The 19,112-nt window shown below is 38.4% G+C and overlaps 1 protein-coding gene across 5 annotated transcripts in view; it reads left to right on the forward strand.

Moving 5' to 3' along the window:
• The window catches only part of LOC113575187 (ras-related protein Rab-37), a 28,859-nt gene that overhangs the window by 1,064 nt on the left and 8,683 nt on the right, over positions 1–19,112 (forward strand). For 3 of the 5 annotated variants that reach the window (XM_027006544.2, XM_035530395.1, XM_035530396.1), the window contains exons 2-9: positions 4,546–4,656; positions 13,415–13,456; positions 14,102–14,168; positions 14,337–14,389; positions 14,561–14,626; positions 16,805–16,861; positions 16,998–17,074; positions 17,372–19,112. The exon at positions 17,372–19,112 is cut by the window's right edge and continues 841 nt beyond it. In XM_027006544.2, coding sequence (XP_026862345.1) covers positions 4,546–4,656; positions 13,415–13,456; positions 14,102–14,168; positions 14,337–14,389; positions 14,561–14,626; positions 16,805–16,861; positions 16,998–17,074; positions 17,372–17,480 — 582 coding nt within the window. In that variant the 3' untranslated portion in view covers positions 17,481–19,112. Of the gene's footprint in view, positions 1–4,545; positions 4,657–6,376; positions 6,947–7,699; positions 7,811–13,414; positions 13,457–14,101; positions 14,169–14,336; positions 14,390–14,560; positions 14,627–16,804; positions 16,862–16,997; positions 17,075–17,371 lie in introns of those variants that run through there. The other 2 variants (XM_027006546.2, XM_035530394.1) reach the window with 2 other exon arrangements.

A 19,112-nucleotide genomic window follows, 5' to 3' on the forward strand; every position in this document is an offset into this window, starting at 1 on the left:
TTTGATGTTCACAAATGAAACCCTCTTGTCTAATACATGAAATTTAATTAGTGTGATGGTGTGGTGAGAAGAGCTGAAAAATGAAAATTTGCATTGTCAGGTACAATGAAGATGCCAGCCCAGTGTCCTGATTCTTGATAGTTCAAGCAGATTTTATACTGCATAATGGGTTAGCTGCTGGCACTGCCCCCTAGATGAAGAAAGTTTGAATGTATAGAGGACAGAGAGAGCAGTAAACATTTACTGCAAGCAGAACCTTTAATTTATTGCTGAGCAGAAAGCAAAATGTGCAGAGTCAGTGAAGCCACATTGGTGCTCATCTCAACTATTGCCTGATACTGTGAGGTTATTTAATGAAATATAAATTGCTTGCTTGTTCAAACCACACACAGAACATTGTAGTTGCATTATGTGGTCTTCTAACCTGAGAACTCTTCTGCTTCCTGTTGTAAAATGATCCTGTAAAAGGGGTGGGAATCACATCTCTTATTAATATTACAGTACATATCACAATACTGGGGGTCAATTCAATTGATTTTTAAATGTAATACAAAGAATTGCAATGTGACACGGTTATCACTCCAAATTTGTAGCATGCTAATAGCCACATCCAAGATGTATGAAGTTGTTTAGGTTATTATTGAATTTATGAAAAATATATACACATTTCAGATACACATTTAAAAGTGTACTTTATTTAAGAACAACCATCTTAAATTCCTAAACACCACTTTTCCTTTTCAGTTTGGAATAAAACACAAAAGAAAAAAAAACATGATTATATAGCTCCTCAAAAAGGTAACCCTCTGCCACAAAGGAATCCATCTGCAAAGTGTTTCCTTTTAAACAATTGTTACTTTATTTAATTTTTCCATGTTTAGAAAAAACTGGCCTTTTTTCTATTTCAAGTGCTCTGTATTCACATACTTATAAGACAGCAAAAATGTTACTGTAGCCTTGAGCCTGGACATTTGACAGGAAAGTAGCTCAGTTTGTTGGTAAATCCAAAATATTTTTATGCTCACCTATTTTTCTGAATGCTAAAGTAGGTACTTAAGTCATTTGTACTTGAATAGCATATTGAATAGCATAGCATAACATTCATGTCAGTGATTGTTAATCTTAGCTGGCTTTTGCTCATCAAGTTAAAAAACTAGACATTAACTAGATATATCTGTTACCTGTAGGTAAGTAAAAGGAAAACAATTATGATAACAAAATGAAATCTGATAATTACAGTTTTTACTGTAAAGAATACTTGTTTATTCCAGAACCCTTGATATCTGGTATATAACAATCAGAGTTTTTCCTAAAATGTACCTGCCATCATATCAGCACACAAGCATACTGGAACACAAATCATATCACTTGTGCAGTTCAGAAATTAGTACAATCTAGTATATGATAACATGTGACACAAATACATTTGCAAAATGTGTGGAAATGTAAAATTATTTACTTATACTTGCTAGTTCACACAGTAACTGAATATCCATCAATTGTCAGGACTCAACATCAATGCCTGCATGGCAGCTGACCACTGATTCTTAGCAAGACTGACTTTCCTTTGAGAACTTCCTGACTACTCCAAATAATGCCCAAAACCTGGTTGAGGTTTGGGATGACCAGGTGTTATTCTTACCATGTTGCAGTCCTGACTCAATGTTGCAGCCTTCTCCTGTACCGCATGAGGTACCATTTTTGCTCCAGCAGTCCGTTCAGGTGTTGGTCGAGTCCCTTGTCATTTCTAGCCCTGATCACTGCCACAGTGTCTGGGCATGGCTCCCTGTGCCTGCCTGTAAGTCTGTGCAGCTGAGAGTGAATGTTGTAGCACCACATCTTCAACCTTCCTAAGATTTCCACCATCACTCCACTGCTACCTTCCCTACACAGGCATCTTAATGTCGATGCTGCATTAGGTTCAAAACCCTGACACTAGCTTACAAACCCTGACTGAGTTCTCTGCTAACTGAAGGCGTTTGTCTCAGCTTGCCCAGTCGCCACTCTAGAGACGAAGACAACAAACATCAACTCAAGATTTAGACCTGCTGTCTAAACAGATAGTCATTTGTTGTCTTCAAAGAACGACTGGTGACCCTTCTTTTCAAAAGGCATTCAACAAAACACTATTGAATGTTCTTAAGAAGAAGAAGCAGAAGAACAAGAACAACAACTAACAACTTACAACAACTAACAAAAACAAACAAACAAACAAAATAACAACAACTAACACCTAACAATTAACAATTACAAGTGCTGCCAGTCTTTGCTGACTCATGACTCTGGTAGTGACTTGATGGCATTGTTAGACTTAATCTTTTGTACTGCTGCAAGTCACTCTGGATATTTGTCTCTCCAATAATTGACTCCCCAAAGTCAAGATGATAATGTAAAGTTCTAATTAGTTAATGCTTGTGCATGGATACACTGTGTTGTTGTGATGAAATGATCAGCTCAAGGAACTGTCAGACACTTCCTTTCTTTTTCTGTTATTTCTGTTTTACTTAATCCATTTTAATTCTACATGTATGGGAAGGGTTGATGCACATATTACAGACAGATGAGATCTCTTTATCCATCACAGTGGAGTATTATGTATGCTTTCATATAGGTTTTGCTTTCTCTATGGATCTTCTCAGACACCATGTCTATTGTGCTACTTGTCTGCTTGATTTACATGTAAAACTAAGAAAAGGATATATATGTTCTTACTGTGTATTGCTGGTCTTAACATTTAATGTCTTGTAAAAAGGTTTTGTTGAAAGGAAAAATAAATATAATAATAAAATACAGATTCATCTATAGCTTTTATCAAATTGACCATAGGTTACTTGGTGTCTGCTAGAGCACAACCAAAAAGTTCAAGGCCAAGATGTTCTTTTGCTCTTTTCTACTCTCTCTCAGATTGTGGAATTCATTCAGCAGTCCAGTGATATTTTCATTATAGCATAAGAGTTATTGCAGCTCTATGAACTTAAGGGTGAGGTCACAGGAAGTGGTCTAAAAAAGCATTCATCAAACCACTTTTTACTAAACACTTCTGTTTAGCTTCTGTGTGATTTCTGCAAACAGTGCTATGTTAATGACTCATTAGGTCTGCAGGGATTACACAGGAGACAGATGTACATTAGCTACAATAGAACGACTCCCAGATGTGGAATTTCTATAGGGGGAGGAACATGAGGGCAATGGTTTCCATCAGCTGTTCATGTGAGCCCACTTAAGTTTATGTGATGGAGTGCTAAAATTAAGAAATCTCTGTGCTGGAGGTCTGATGTGCTGCTATGGTAACAGTCGACTTCTCCCTCTCCTCCCCCAGCCAGTGCTTTCTTCCTGCATTCTCTGCCAACTGCTACATGAAAGATAAGGGTTATGAATGGTATCAAAGTTGAATTTGATATAACAAATTAATCGAGTGTGGATGCTGGTGGTTTTGTGGTGGGCTCCTGTGACCACACTGACCTTGGCACCAACTTTATGTGACATAGACAGTGAAGGTGCCTCTGAGGTGCTTAAAAGAACTTGATGTTTTCATATACAGTCGTGACATGCCTGCATCCAGTGTTTACTGCTTTATACTCCCAACCTTGAAGACACTTTCACGACACCACCCCTGATGCTGTCCCTATTTCTAACAGTCCAGCGTGCCACATCAAATATCTGTGAACTGCACCCAGGATAAAATGACACCACCTTGAAAAAAAAGGAAGCGTCACCAGAAACAACATAATCTCTGACGAGAGAGAGAGATAGAGAGAGAGAGAAACTGAAGAAATGTAACTACTCCTCATTGGGGATTAGAGGAGATCTCAGATCTGAGAGCTGAAAGCATCTTGGCTTGTAAGAGAGGAATAAGCATTGTGGAGATGGCAGATAGGCTGCACGTAGCTGAGCTGACTGGCCGGAGGTGATAAATGTCAGTAGAAGATTGTGGTGTGCTCCGGCAGCCCGGCGGCTGTTTGCAGGCGGAATAACCATGGCAACAGAAGCCAGAGCCCACCCACGTAGAGCTTGTGCTTTCCGACGAGCTTAGAACGTGACCTGGTGTGATAGGGAGTGATACTTATCTGAGGTGCCCGTGCCATGAGAGAGACAGACAGACAGAGAGAGAGAGAATAAAATAGAAAGAACATTTGTTTAACAAATGTGAGCTATGGAACATGACACAAAACTCAGAATTTATTATGCCCATTCTGTTTATGATGTGTTCCACAAGGAAATCAGCTTGTAATTTTTGCTCTATATCAAGTGACAAGCTGATGATTCTGACTTTAACAAATTTGTTGATGACATCCTGAGATCTCATTCCTTTCATTACAAGTCTCAGAGAACAACCCTCTGTACAGTTCCAGCAGATGGCTGCAGGCTACCACCTTTGCCTCACAAAAAATCTATAATTTGATTTTTATTTTGCAAGCACCTAATGTTAGCCAAGAATTAAGCATTACTAACACAAAGACCTTTATGTCAAAATCAACCCTATTACCATTCATCTCTGTCCATATACTATTGTCCATCTGATTGGATGATTTTTGTTTGGCACAGACCATATTAGTTGGAGACAGTGGAGTTGGGAAGACTTCGCTGCTGGTGCAGTTTGACCAGGGCAAATTCATTCCTGGTTCCTTCTCTGCTACAGTTGGCATCGGCTTCACAGTGAGTATCCATCCTAGCACTGCAGCATTGTGACCTCAGAGTCAAGCACCACTAGGTGTCATAACTTCACACTATGGGGCATGAGCTCTATCATGGATAAGATGAAAACTCCCTTTGGCTCTTACTACTGGGTTTATTTGTATTTGTTCGTTAAGTGGAGAATTTAGGTGGCTATGTAATGCCAAAGAGCTGCCACCTAAACTAAATTCTATGGTGTGTAATCACTTTGCAGAAAACTACAATAAGATTCAGAATAATGCCTACAGTGATTGCCTTCTGTTAGCATTGGCTTGAAAACATTCTGATGATTTGCCAGATAGTGATAATACTGAGAAAGAGGCACCATTTAGTGATGGGGCTTTTATTGTCGCTTTAAGTGCCAGTCATTGTCTATTTATATTCCTAACACTAACTGACCTGGGGCGGGGTGGGGGATGAGGTAAAGCAGGGTGTCTGATTATGATAATAGGATAAATGATAAGGCTACTACTGAATGATTATAATTGCAGAAGCAGATATCTGCGCTCAGCTGGATCACACGATTGTTGTTTTGGATCTTGCGTTGTGGGGACTCGGGTGACGCCCACATTTTTTAAGGTGGAGGATAATTCCCTCAGCAGAAATGGCAGGATAAATGGGTTTTGTAATCATAACTTGCCTAATTTGTTTAATATCTTTGTAAACTTTTTGTCAGTAATTTTATAAACCGGCTGCTTTAGTAATAACACTCTCTGGTGATAAACAGTAGGCTATACCGATAACTGTCTAGAGAGCTGGATTAATATTCATGTCCGCAAACATCTTAAGGTTTGAATGGTGAGTTAATTTGCTGTGTGAAAATATGAAAACCATCAAGAAAGAGGACGGGGACAACATACCCTCTCAGTTCGCATACACAGATATTCTGGAAGCAAGAAGGCGAATAAGGCAGTGTAGACTGAAGCGTGCCTGCAGCCAAATATGATGTGATCTTCTTAAAGGCACCGATCAGATTTATAAAAGATATAGCAAAATTACCGAACTGGGCCTGGTTTCCCAAAAGGATCGTAGTGTTAAGATCACCTTAGATGGGAGACAGTGTGCTCATTGTAATACTTGCACTACCACTTAAACATGATCATTGTGTTACGATGCTTTTGGGAAACCCAGACCTGGTCGATGTTCTTACATGAATACAGATTTTGGAAGCAGCTACAAAATCAAAGCAACAATGTGTGACACTGAGTCAGGCGAATATTATTTAAGATTATAATGAAATTCATATCTGCCTGGATGGGTTTGGCATGCATAGTTCAAATTCTTGGACAGAAGGGGGAGACAAACTCTTAGTAAATCATGGCTGATATGGACGTGTTCTGAACAGTAGTGGTAGTTTTATAGACTTTAAAAAAAATTAAGTAACTTTTTACTAGGCCTATCCTGTCGGTGAACATAAAAGGTAATGTTTTAGGACACAGTTCTTATTTCCTCCCTCCAAAGAAAGACCAACAATAATCTGTATACCTGCATCTGCCTGTATGGTTGTATATAATTCAGCATGCTGAACACCAAACAGTTTTCTTTACAAATTAATCAAAGGATGATATATAGCTGCAGAATGTTTCCGGATTTGACGTTCTCTTCTGGTACGCGTCGCGTTTCATGTAAGCGTTTCCCGGTTCGTTTGACATTTTTCATTTGACGAACTCCTCCTTCTCTTCAATCAGTGACTAGCACGCCACCTGTCGTGTCTGACTCAAGCAAGTGCCTGTTGCTTGCGAGGCTGCTGTTTGCTTTGGATCCATAATGAGAGCGCAATTCTGCTCTGATAATGGTTATCTATGAAACTAAATGGTAACAGCGTTGTTTACTGCTTTAACGCCGGAGTGATGGGGTGGAATCGCGACCCGGTGGATTGGAGAAGTGCCTGTGCATTTTTGTTTATGGTCGTCTACAGGAGGGTTTAATTTTTCATTCTCAAGTGACGGATGTCTGTCGAAGTTTGAAACTAGACACATGCTATTGTCCTCGTTAGGGCTGCTGTTTACTTGAACCGGGCTCTTGGGTAATTTAGCAGCAGTATGTAATCGCTGATGGGGACATTGTATGTGGCAGCTGGAATTCAGTCATCGTTGTCTTGGGGGGAAAAATACTGAACATATATACAGATCTACATTCTTGATAGTTATTTTTATCAACAATGTCTATTAAAAAGGTGTCATTGACGGATAATGAGGGAAAAAATGGAACGTCAAGAAATGTGCTCGAAAGATGTGCTTCAGTTAATGAATATTTTGACATTTCTTTCAAGGTATGTATGTAGATTATTATTATTATTATCATCATCATTTTGTGCGCTTTTTAAAGAAACATTTTTGTAAATCGTGGTTAGCCAGCTTTAGCGCTGAGATATCTATGCAAGGATCATCGCACACTTTTTAGATATCATACATTATCAATCATACTCAGATTTACAACTTGTATAAGTTGTATAGATATCGACGCAAGGATTGCTTGTGACAAAAGTTCACTATCTATTGAAACAACACGTTTTTCCTTAGTTTATGTTGCATCAGATCTTATTTGATTTTGACCGCAACTTTTTATTTCACGGCGAGAACATTTTACTGAGGACGGGATACCTTGATGTTACCTCTGAAGCAGTCTGTAACGAGTTACAGCGGCAGACATGCTAAATCGCTTTTTGGAGAAAATACATTTTGTCATATGTGGACTTTTTGTGGACATTTGTAGATGTGCAGATCAGATTCCTCTAAAACGACACTGCTGGATTGCAATGGTCAAAATTGATATCTGAGCCTAAACGCGCACCAGAACTAATATGCAAAACTACTATCTAATCAAAACGTGCACTGTGAAATGCAGTTTTGCCACTGGAAATTCCGGTAGATTAATCACTGTCTCCTATGACCTACAACCGAACGTGCGTGATGTCTTAGATTTAGTTTATAGTAAACTCGATGTAAAGGGATGTGTAATGCACTTTATGGAGGAATTAAATGAATGTAGAGCTAACGATTTTCTCTGACCCTGACACGTGTAGGTAATGCTGCTGGGAGACTCGGCTGTAGGGAAGACATGCATCCTGGTGCGCTTTAAAGACGGTGCCTTTCTGGGAGGCAACTTCATTGCCACCGTGGGAATAGACTTTAGGGTGAGCAAGAAGTAGACAGAGCCAGTGTTTGACCACACACTGTGCCCTTGATATATGCGCACACACACAAACACACACATTCAGTGTGTTATTGGGCAAGTGACTATGCTGGAGCTCTGTAACTGTTGCACTCTTGCAGGGGTCTCTGGTCTGATGGTATTCTTGTTGCATTTTATTTGGACTGTGAGTCTCTGCTTCTCACAAATGTGGGATCAGCTTGTGCAGAGAGCACAAAATGTCTGGCAAATGTATTAAATACATGGCCACTTAAAACTCCATGAGTGGTAATATAAAAGGTTTTCCTAAAACCAACTCACATTTCAGTCTAAACCATCATTTCAGTCTAAATCATCAGTGTGTCCCAGGGCACCTGTCCCAGGGCACCTGTCCCAGGGCACCTGTCCCAGGGCACCTGTCCCAGGGCACCTGTCCCAGGGAAGAGTCTCTGAAAGCATGCAGCTCTCACATTAAATTCCCTTATTTTTGACAGGATTGTCAATTAGACTATGGTTTTGAACAGATATATATGGATATATATATATATGGATGGTATCTTTTTATGCACTTCGTTCTTCTAAGATTGATCTAGCAGTGTTCAGATGAGCAGTTATGCTTTGTGGATCAGTTACTATTCTGATGATTGAAGACTTTCAAGTGAAGTCAAGTAGATATTTAATGTCATCACTGCCAGATACAATGTGTAGTACACACTGATGCACTACATGCATACAGGTGTGATTTACACAGTGCTGACAAGACACAAAGAGTGTAGCAGGAATAGGAAGCAGGAGAAGGGTGTAAATGCAAATCTGTGGTTACTAAATAAGGAGGTGGGGGAGTGTGGCAGTAGAGCGTAAATACTCCAACTGCAAATAAAGCATTGAACATGGCAATTGCATAACATGACAATAGGACCTTACAGTAAACACAAGGTCTACAGCTGCGACATGAGAGAGATAAAGTGGCAGTACAGAAATGATGGTAAACCTGAGAAGAATTACATTTAAACATGACCGTGCATGACTGGTATTGTGAATCAGATTGATGACTGTGTTTTTCTGTTGTAAAGATTAATTTTGTGATAGAGCAGTGGGGAACAGTTGGACAGGTAGAACAGAGATTGAAGTGGCCTAGCAGGAGAAGATGGAGGAAGGGGATTAGTTTCATATCTCACAACAAATGAAAATCATATTGTAACCTTGATGTTACATTTGATGTCATAGCAGTGGTTCATTTGTATTTCACTAACTGAAACACTGAAATATATTTTGTTTTTATCGCATCACTATAATTTGTTCATGTAATGCATTTTAAAAAAAGTATATTAGATGTTCATGTTTATTTTGTTTTACTAAACAATTAACACCATATAGTGTTGGTTCTATGGAAAATGGCATATTTTCCTAGTGAACATTTAGCTACTGTCTCCCTGCAGCCAGGCTTATAGTGGAATATCCATTTTAATTGATAGCATGTCCCATCGTGGCTCTGCTGTTATGCTAAAATCTAATCCCAATATTTCAATTTTTCCCTTATTTAAAGAGATTGTTGTTAGCATGGGAGTAGCCATGGAAATGTATTTCAGTAGTTGGAGGTTTCTCATAGGAAGTTCCACAGGTTGCACTGGACACACTAAACACATCTAGATCATCTGGGATGGTATAAATAAACATGATTGGTTCTATGTAATGTTCCCAGACTTCATCTACAAAGTAGGTCTACTAGTTTATCATCCTGTTTGCAGAATGCGGAGGCAGTTGGGCTGGGGTTTTTTTTTGTTTGTTTTTTTTAACTGCTAATGGTTGAATGGCAAAGCAGCAGTGGTGCACTGGAACATGGCAGAACTATTTTGGGAGCACTTCCTTGTAGCAGTTACTCAGCATGTGGGTGTGTGGGAGGTGGGAGAGCAGGGCCGTCTGATGCACCATCATTGGTGGGGGAAAAAAAGGAAATCCATTACAACTAATTGATAGGCTGGAACAGATCTTGAGCAGAAAGGTGTACATTTTAGAAAATATTCTCATTAACAGTGTAGGAAGTAGGATTTACCTTTAATGTCTGGTGAAATGTTAAGAAGAATTAATGTGATGAAGCCTCACTCTGATGTGTGCTAGAGATATAGGCAGCAATGGAAGTTCTGATGCTCCTCATTTCAGTGTCATAATAACCTGTGTGGCCAGTCATGTGGCTAGTTGCCAGGCAGTAATATGCAAAACATGGCTCTAATTCAAACAGCAGCAGCAGCAACAACATCAAAACCCCCAACTTACTGGGCATTTAAAATGAGGGTTGGGCAAGTATTTCTCTACTGCCTTGAGAACAGTTTTACAATTTCTGTAATAACTAGAATATGGTTATAATGGTTATAATTTTGGTTGGAGGAACAGGTCTGAACTCTGTGTTAAAGAAACACGGGACCCGGGCCCTGCCAGGGATGGTTGCAAAAGAAACCTCCTCCTACTCATTTGTCTTCCGCTTCTTCCTCTTCTGTGGTTTAATGGTGGGTTGCAAACAACCACCAAGCCTTTGGACAAATTGCATCATGGTTTTGATTAGTTGTGAGGAGCAAAGAGCAGTAGTCTACATTTGTTTCAGCTGGCATACATAGTTGGCTCACTAGCAAAGCTGCTGACCAATGTTACAGTTAACAAACATGTTAGTTAAGAACATGTGAAAGAGATGTGACTAACTCTATGTATAACTGCAATATTTCATCTTCTCAGGTGTCTTTGTCTACTTGTATCAAAACTAAATGTTTTGAGTCATGTCTACTGACTGGATTTATATTGGACTTAAACATTGTAGCTATCTCCAAGCATGCAAAGTTTCCTTAAAATGGAACTTTGCATAAAGCTTCCAGCATCCAGGCCTCAGCGCAGCCTGAACAGACCCACCTTTCATTCTCAAGTAGAAGTCTACATTCCTAATAAATTCTTCAGGAAATCTATCAATATTTCCTTCAATAAATATGTAAATATATCTTTGATAAATCCATCAAATAATCATTAAATAAATGGTTCAAGAAATTCTTATAAATCTAAATAATGCATTGATGGACTTATATTGAAGTATATCTTGATTGATTCCATAGCAGAAATATTTAATAATTTGTCATTTTTTGCCCTCCATGCACATCAACCTTCTGAACCTTCATCCTACAACCTCATTACTGAAAGAAATAACATGCACACATACACACATGCATATATTCAAAACCAATTTCAATTGTGCTATGTGATGTCCTTCCCCTGGAATCCAGGGCAATGTAATTTGCTACATTTCCATGGAATTCAATATGATGTGTGATGTGTTGTTTTAGATGGTTGTGCTGCATGACTGGCAATTTAGACCTGGATGACATGGTTCACGTCTCGCTGGCTAAATATGCACACTCCTCGGCCTCTCTGACTTGTGTTGCAGCAGAGATCGGACTCATATTCGGGCAGGTCCATCCGTAGTTAAGCTTGGCTGGACAATTTAAATTGTAGATTGCACTTTAAATTTAACTTAAATATGATCAAAAGAAAACTGGTTGTGCAAAATTAACAATCTAGCATTTTAGAACACTAATAAAATGTTTTGGATTTTGAGACAGGTAATTTTATTGTTGGCAGGTTGTGATTTTAAAATGGACTCTCTGGGTGTATGAATGTCCACCGGACCTCAGCTTTAAGTCCATGTTTTGACATTAGGCAGTAATTTAATCATTTCTGAGTGAAGCGTGGTCCTAACAGGTGTCTTGGTTATATGCTGTCCAGTTTATATTAAAAATCCACGTTGACCTTTCAGTTTGTTTGACAGTAAAGATTAAGAAGGGAGACTGGTCAGCCTTCCTGTGCAAGAAAAGTAGTAAAGTGTGAGCAGTAAACTAGTGTGTGAGTGCAGTACAGAGTTAGAGACACGATTGAGAGCATGATTACAGTGCATGTTCCCCTGCCTATAAAAGGATAGTTTACAGTTTACAACTCTACATGATTGTCACACCAGAAACCTCATGGAACCAATTTTCTTTCAGTTGTTTGGAATTGCATTTAGACAGATTCTAAATAACCATTTCTCATCTGTTGCTATGCCATGGAATTTGTGCTAGCTGTCCTCCAATGTCTCATTAATGGTCAGTTTCTGTGCATGAGACCAGTGTTGGCTGGATATTTTTGGTTTGTAGGCCACACACTGACACTTCAGCAGCACCACTGTGTCTGATACACTCACATGAGCACAGCACCCACTGACAATCTACCACCACATTAGTGTCACTGCTGTGTTGCCACACAAATAACATCCTGTCAGCAGTGGGCCTATAGTCATTTACTGACCAGTGATGAATGAAGGAAAAGATGGCTGACAATTTTCGCATGCATAGTGTTAGGAGACTTGCACAAGGACTGTTATTGGTATATCATAGAGCACTTGCCCAGATGGGGTTTGAACCCCAGAGGAGAGGCAGCATTGCTACCCACTACACTATACCAATCAGGCACAAGTATAAAATAAGTGCATCACCCACTTTTGGTGAGTACCACATCCTGCTAGCAAGCGGTCTCATTGTGGTTTTAGATGCCATGCAATTAAGAACTTCCTTTTTATTTTCGTTTTTCAAAAAGAAAATTTGTTTTATAAAAGTCATAGCTGACTGAGTAGGAGTTATACTAAGCAGTTTTTTTAATCACATGACAATAGAGCCAATTTAGGAGGATCAAGACTGCACAGATATCCTCCAATAGACTGTCATGCACTGGTGAGCATTTCAAACCGTTCTGAAGAGAACACCAAGTTTTTAACCCGCTCTAAACAATGCACCCTTCCTATGTGAACAAACAATTTTTACTCTGAACAACATTTAGACAGAGATAACATATGGCTCATCTGGAATAGAAGCCTCTCCCTGGATTTATCACACTTACCATTTGAGGTCCGTGTTGTGTATTTTTTGCAGTATCACCATGTCTCAGTTGAGATGCACTGGCTATCTCTACTGTGCAGCAGGGCAAATCAAGGAAGTTGGTTGATACTTTGATGAAGTGAGTGAACTTGTTTTGTAGTTTGTATCACCTTACTGAATCTGCATGGTGACAAGACACTCATGGTTTTACTTTGATCATTACCACTAACAGTGTATCTCTGGTAGGGGCTGTAACATCTCGTGGCTGTTGAAGTGTTTTTGTCAAGATCACTGGGCTGTTTGGCAGTAATGTGTGAAATGATTTATTAAGTGTCATGTTTTCAGGGCAGATGGTGTAATTTTGAAACATTTTGTTCACAAAAGCATGCCACATACTAACCAGACATGTCACCAGGAAATTAAAAGGGAGCTGGTCCGTTATTTCTGATGGCCATCTTCTCCCCTGTGTAATTAAGTCTGATCAGAGAGCAGCACTTTATATGGTTCAAACTTTGGCAGGAATAAACTGGTGAGTGCATGCGTGCACGTGCGTACGTGCGTGCCTGCGTGCGTGCCTTCCCTACGTAATAAACTGTTAAAGGTTTTGCATACTTGTGAATGCAAAATAGCCAAACAGGAGCCTTACATTGTGCTTGAACAAAGCTGTGTCCAGTTTCTTTTCATTAATGTTTTCATGCATCTCCTCTTTCTTGGTTTCTCAGAACAAGGTGGTAACAGTGGATAACATGAAGGTCAAACTGCAGGTCAGTGATGCCCCTTTCTCCATTATTCGCACTGTACTACACATACCCATTAACTCTAATTACTGATTTCTTGCAACTCCATATACCACACGATGAGAGAAGCCTGTTTAGTGTCTTAAGGTTTTTTTGTTTTGAAAGAAGGGAATGACTTTTTCAGACAGCTCTCTATAAACGCTCACCACAATCTCTATAATGCTCACCAGATTTGCTAGTTATTTCATTCTAAGGGAGCCCAGTTGTGACGGCCGGGACGATGTACTAATTCTGTGTACTGGATTCTCATTCTTAAACCTGTCCACAGCTGTATAGTCTGTTCCTCAGGATGTCTACCTTCAGGTTATTAGTGTGAATTGGCAGTTATATAACATTGGCTATCTTTGGCATAGTGTGAAGGGTGGTTTCACAATTTCAGTCAACCTTTTCTCTCTCCTTTTTTATGAAATCTCTACAGAGCCAAAGCAACATGCCAAGTATATCTCATAGTTTATATATAGGCTTTTCTGCCCATTCATATTCCAAAGATGTTGATCTGCATAATTACATGACATAAGGATTAAATTGCACTTTCAATATACTGTATATTTAAAGAGTTTCTTATTGACATCAAAGAAATATTTTTTTTCTCATTCATGCTGTCTCTTACAGATTTGGGATACGGCAGGTCAGGAGAGGTTTCGCAGTGTCACTCATGCATACTACCGAGATGCACAGGGTAACCACACGATGGCTCATCTCTGATATTTAAAAATCTCTTTTGGGAGGTGGGATGCTCTCACTGTATTTTGTTACCAGTGATGGATTATTAGAGTGCTAAAATGAAATGATTGAAAGGTATGGTTTGAGGTATTTGTGGTGAATTTGCTTCTCTCGTACCTTTTAGCTCTCCTGCTTCTGTATGACATCACAAGAAAGTCGTCCTTTGATAACATCAGGGTAAGGCTGGCACGCACTACTTTTCTGCCTATGTTTTGTTTGAGTGAAAAGCAATGTTCTTTTCCCAAGCACCAATCAACTGATCTGTGACAAGCATTCATTTTCAAATGGCAACTCTTTTTCTTATTTCAGTGCTCTCATGTCATCTCTTTTTCATCTGTCACCATGCAGGCTTGGCTGACTGAAATTCATGAGTATGCACAGAAGGATGTGGTCATCATGTTGCTTGGCAACAAGGTAAGTGGGACTTCCTGGGAGGAGTAAAGACAGAGATCAGCAATCCCCTGAAATTTAAAGACCTACAAACAATTATAAGTGGACCCACATTAAACATGCTTAAAATATGTAATTATGACTCAAACGCCAATTCGAAAGGGATTTAATGTCAATAGTTAAAAAAGCCAATGGAAGCAGCTACCAAGACACTGAACTGAATCTACACACTTTTAGTGAAATATTAAGATACCTTAATTACCATTTATTTCCATACAGGCCTTTTAATTGTATAGTTCATGAAACTTGAGCCTTGCTCAAAGAATAGACTTAATTTTTCAGATGGCTAATTTGTCTGGACTGTGCAGTATAGACTCATGAAAGTCTAAAATGCAATTACAAAGACCTTTCTCCATGCATTTTACTTTTGAATCAGAGGTTCTAAGGACTTTGCGTTGCAGCTGTTTGCTTGTGATAATGGGAGCTGTCAACATGTTTAATCCATAAATTCTTAATGACATTTTGGTGTTCACATAAATACAGCATTTTTTTTCTCTACTGCATGATTTAAGAAAGAACGCCTTTGGAAAAAACATATATGCAGTCAAATCAAACTAAGTGGTTTTTTTTTTCTTTCATTAATTATTTGAATGTAAAAGCAGGTCATGGATTGTTTCCACATTGCTTCCTTTTAATTAGAATTATATTTGAACAATGAGTTGAGAATTTTTACTTCTGCTTTTTTATAACTGTAATTACGAGGGTGTTGCCTCCTATTAGTGCATTTTACGGCAACAGTGCCCCCTAACGGGGAAATGTGTAGAAAAGTAAGACATGCTAAGCGTCAGTTTCACTTCACTAGTGTTTCTAGTATATCTGTTGCCTGTAAACAGATGTTGGATCCAGAGAAAATCAAGTTGTAGTTTTGGCTATATGTGTGTCCGTGGTAGATTGTAGATAAATGTAAAGGTTCATTGGCTGTGACCTGTAAAGCAGTAACAGAGGGTCTGTGCCAACATGACCTAGCAATCAGAAATGTTGCATTTATATACAGTAGTTCTGTAATGGTGTGTAAAACTGACATTATCCAGTATATCTGCAGTAGCACTATGGTACCATCTTACCTCCCAGTTTGTAATGGTGATAGCAGTGTTCAACAATTCTAAGATTGTTTATAAAACAGAATTATTTGGTAGTATTTGAATTATTGGACTCATGGAAATGTAACTGCTGGGATAATCTGTTTACTTCCCTGGGAACAGCACACTGAATATTGCAAAATTCCACAGAAATTAAAAGTTACAGCTGCACAATATGTTGTTTGCAATATGCAAATGAGCCATCTAAGAAATCACAGCCTGTTTTTTTTTAAAGTGCTAAGACTACCTTGACCAATTTAACACATTCCAAATAAGTGATTTGTGGGTGTTTTAGATGAATCATGGCATTTGCATGATCCAAACAAACAAATGCTTTTCATAAAAAGACAGAGAGATGTAATTTCTGCTACATGTGTGTCCACGTTTGATAGACCTATAGAAGAGTCTGCTGATGAATATAAAGCAAAGCTTTAAATTCAGTGTAAGGGTTCACCATGTGTGTTAATATATAAGGCCTATCACAAACAGAAGATGAAAAATTATCATCACAGTATAGTTTTTTTTCTACACCATGCAGCCCTAATGCCAATTTATTAATGTTATTAACTGAGCAGAGAACATATTTGAGCAGTGTTTTGTAATAAAAAAAGGAAGATACAACCTCGATACTGGCACAATTTGACATACATTATTTTGGTTTCCAGTTTCCAGAGTTTCCAGCTAACTTGGACTGGCACTTTTTTCCCATCAGTCTTAAACAGACATGTACTGAAATTCTGATGAATTTCATCATGTTTAGTCATGATTGAATTAGTAGTATTCAGTGTTTTTTCACGTGTTTGGATACTGACTTCTATGATTGGTAACTGATTACCTAGAACAGTGGACAGTATCCCTGTTCCTAGAGATTTATCTTTCTAAAGAATTTAGTCTCAATGCTTATTTAATACAACTGAACATCCTAATCACCTCTTGTTGGATCCAGCCAAGAACTAAATTTCAAGATATAGATCTTTAGGATGAGGGTTGGTGACCACTGAATTATCAATGCAGAGGATTTGTAGTAACCTCAGAATAACCGTCAATACCTGCGCTCCTACAGTCAGACATGGCAGCTGAGCGAGTCATCAAGCATGAAGACGGACAGAAGCTGGCTAAGGTAGGCTGTCCTGAGGGCCTTCATGTTTCCGTATACCTTTAGAAACTACAACTACTAAGAGATACTGTTCAAAGACTAATACTGTTTACTGTCTTTGCTATACACAATCCATGTTTTCCTGTTATTTTTGAACAAGGAATATGGAGTTCCATTCATGGAGACAAGTGCCAAGACTGGTGTGAATGTAGAACTCGCTTTCCATGCTATAGCACGGTACATTGCTCCATTTACAGACCACTAAGTTTGCTTTTGTTGTTGTTTTTGTAATTGTAAAATATTTAGCTAGTTATTGAAGTTTCCTATAGTTTTAGCATTACTAACTTTATCAAACAAATACATTTTTTCCTCATATTTTGCAGAGTTTACATGTAAAATTCACTTTTATTTTTAAATGTCATTAATTTTTAACATTTAAGTGGAAAAAAATGCTGAAATGTTAATTGAACATGTGCAGTTTTATGCGATTTCAAGTTGTTTATCCTTTCCTGCTTATCTGCATTTCTAATGCAGAGAGCTGAAGCACAGAGCAGCAGAGCAGCCTCATGAACCCAAGTTCCAGATTCATGATTACATTGAGTCCCAGAAGGAGAAGTCCACTTGCTGCGGTGGACTCATGTGACCACTCTCATCTAAACACACACACACACACACACACACACACACACACACACACACACACACACACACACACCCCACACCAAGACCAAAAGGAAGTTTCAGAGTGGCACCAACAAAGGAATGAGTGAATGGAAGCACTGATGACAATAGAAAAGCGGAAGTAAATTTAGATTGGTGCAGACGTTTTGAAATCTGTGTTTGTTGCTTGTATCTGACATTAAACTCATCTCCCCTTTACTGTCTGGTACATATTTTTATAAACTGTCTTTCTTCTCTGCCTGTAATGTAAGGTAAAGGAGTTTATTCTGGATGAGCAAGAAGAGTAACTTTTTATTTTTGGTTTAGGACCTGAAGCAAGCAGAATCTCTGAAATATGCTGTTAATTAGTTAATTTGTGAGGATACCATGATTTACAATCATGATGTGTTAAAGGTATCAGTACTGGAGTCCTACATGTTGTTTCTAATTTTCAACCACTAATATAGAAAACCCATGATTGACTAATTTTGTACATTGGAGTCTGTGCTTTTCAGTGACATGACAATGATAAAATATTTGTGTTTGGTGATATTGTGTGGGCCCAAGGCTAAATGTGTTACATGTGCTGCTGTAAAGCTTTATAAGAAGCGAAACCATGAACTTTTATACCATTTTAACTGTACTCTCAAATGTTACTGTATTTATTTTCTCTTGGCATGTATAAATGACTTTTCAGGAAACCTTTCATAGACACCAGATGTGTGTATTGTCATGTTTTGCTCATAATTGTAACTCAATCAAATCTGTATGACCATCTGCTTTGTATATTGGATTTGTGAAGAATGATCTGAATATTATCAGCTTTTGTTAATGAATTGCATTTTGAAAAATATTTTTAGATTACTGCCACAGGTCTAATTCAGTTGTTACTGGTTAGCTTTTGATGTTACACTGATAACTTTCTGTTTCAGAGATCACAAAGTGCCAAGACAAAGTGCTTTGTAACTGTATACATAATGTATAAATCTATTTTGTAATGTAGAGGATTATTGTTTGTGTTACTTCTTGTTATATTCTGTTTTATGAGTGTTGATCTTTATTGTCCAACTAGTATTACCCCATAAGGAACATTATGTTATACAAAATCTTGCTACACTAAGTGTTTTGTGTGGTTACACCATACCTGAGCCTCTCCATCTGACACGGGGCAGTCAATACAAATTCCACAGTTCTGGAGCTGATGTCATGCTACGATTATCACAATTTGCACAAAACATTAAAAAAAAAAAAAAAAAGCCTACCTGTATAAAACTAGTAAATTTGGAGTGAAACATTGGTAGCTATAAGGAAAGCATAGATTCTGTATTTTATTTGGAGGATGAGCATTCATAATCTGCAGATTCTGACACAAACAGAAAGTTGCTCATATATGGAAGATAATGGGGATCCAAATAAAGAATGAAAAATAAAGTATATAATGGTTGCTCATTTTACCAACCATCATCAGGCTGGGTGATTGTGTATAATTTAAGGATTAATAAGGACATCTCTGCTTACAGGCACAGAAAGGCCAGAAGTCATGATGAAACACTGGCAAATTATTTGGATTTAGGACCTGAATGAGGCGAATCTAAAGAATTCTCCATCCATCCAT

Source organism: Electrophorus electricus, chromosome 1 (genome assembly GCF_013358815.1).
Source record: "Electrophorus electricus isolate fEleEle1 chromosome 1, fEleEle1.pri, whole genome shotgun sequence".
Classification (NCBI taxonomy): Eukaryota; Metazoa; Chordata; class Actinopteri; order Gymnotiformes; family Gymnotidae; genus Electrophorus; species Electrophorus electricus.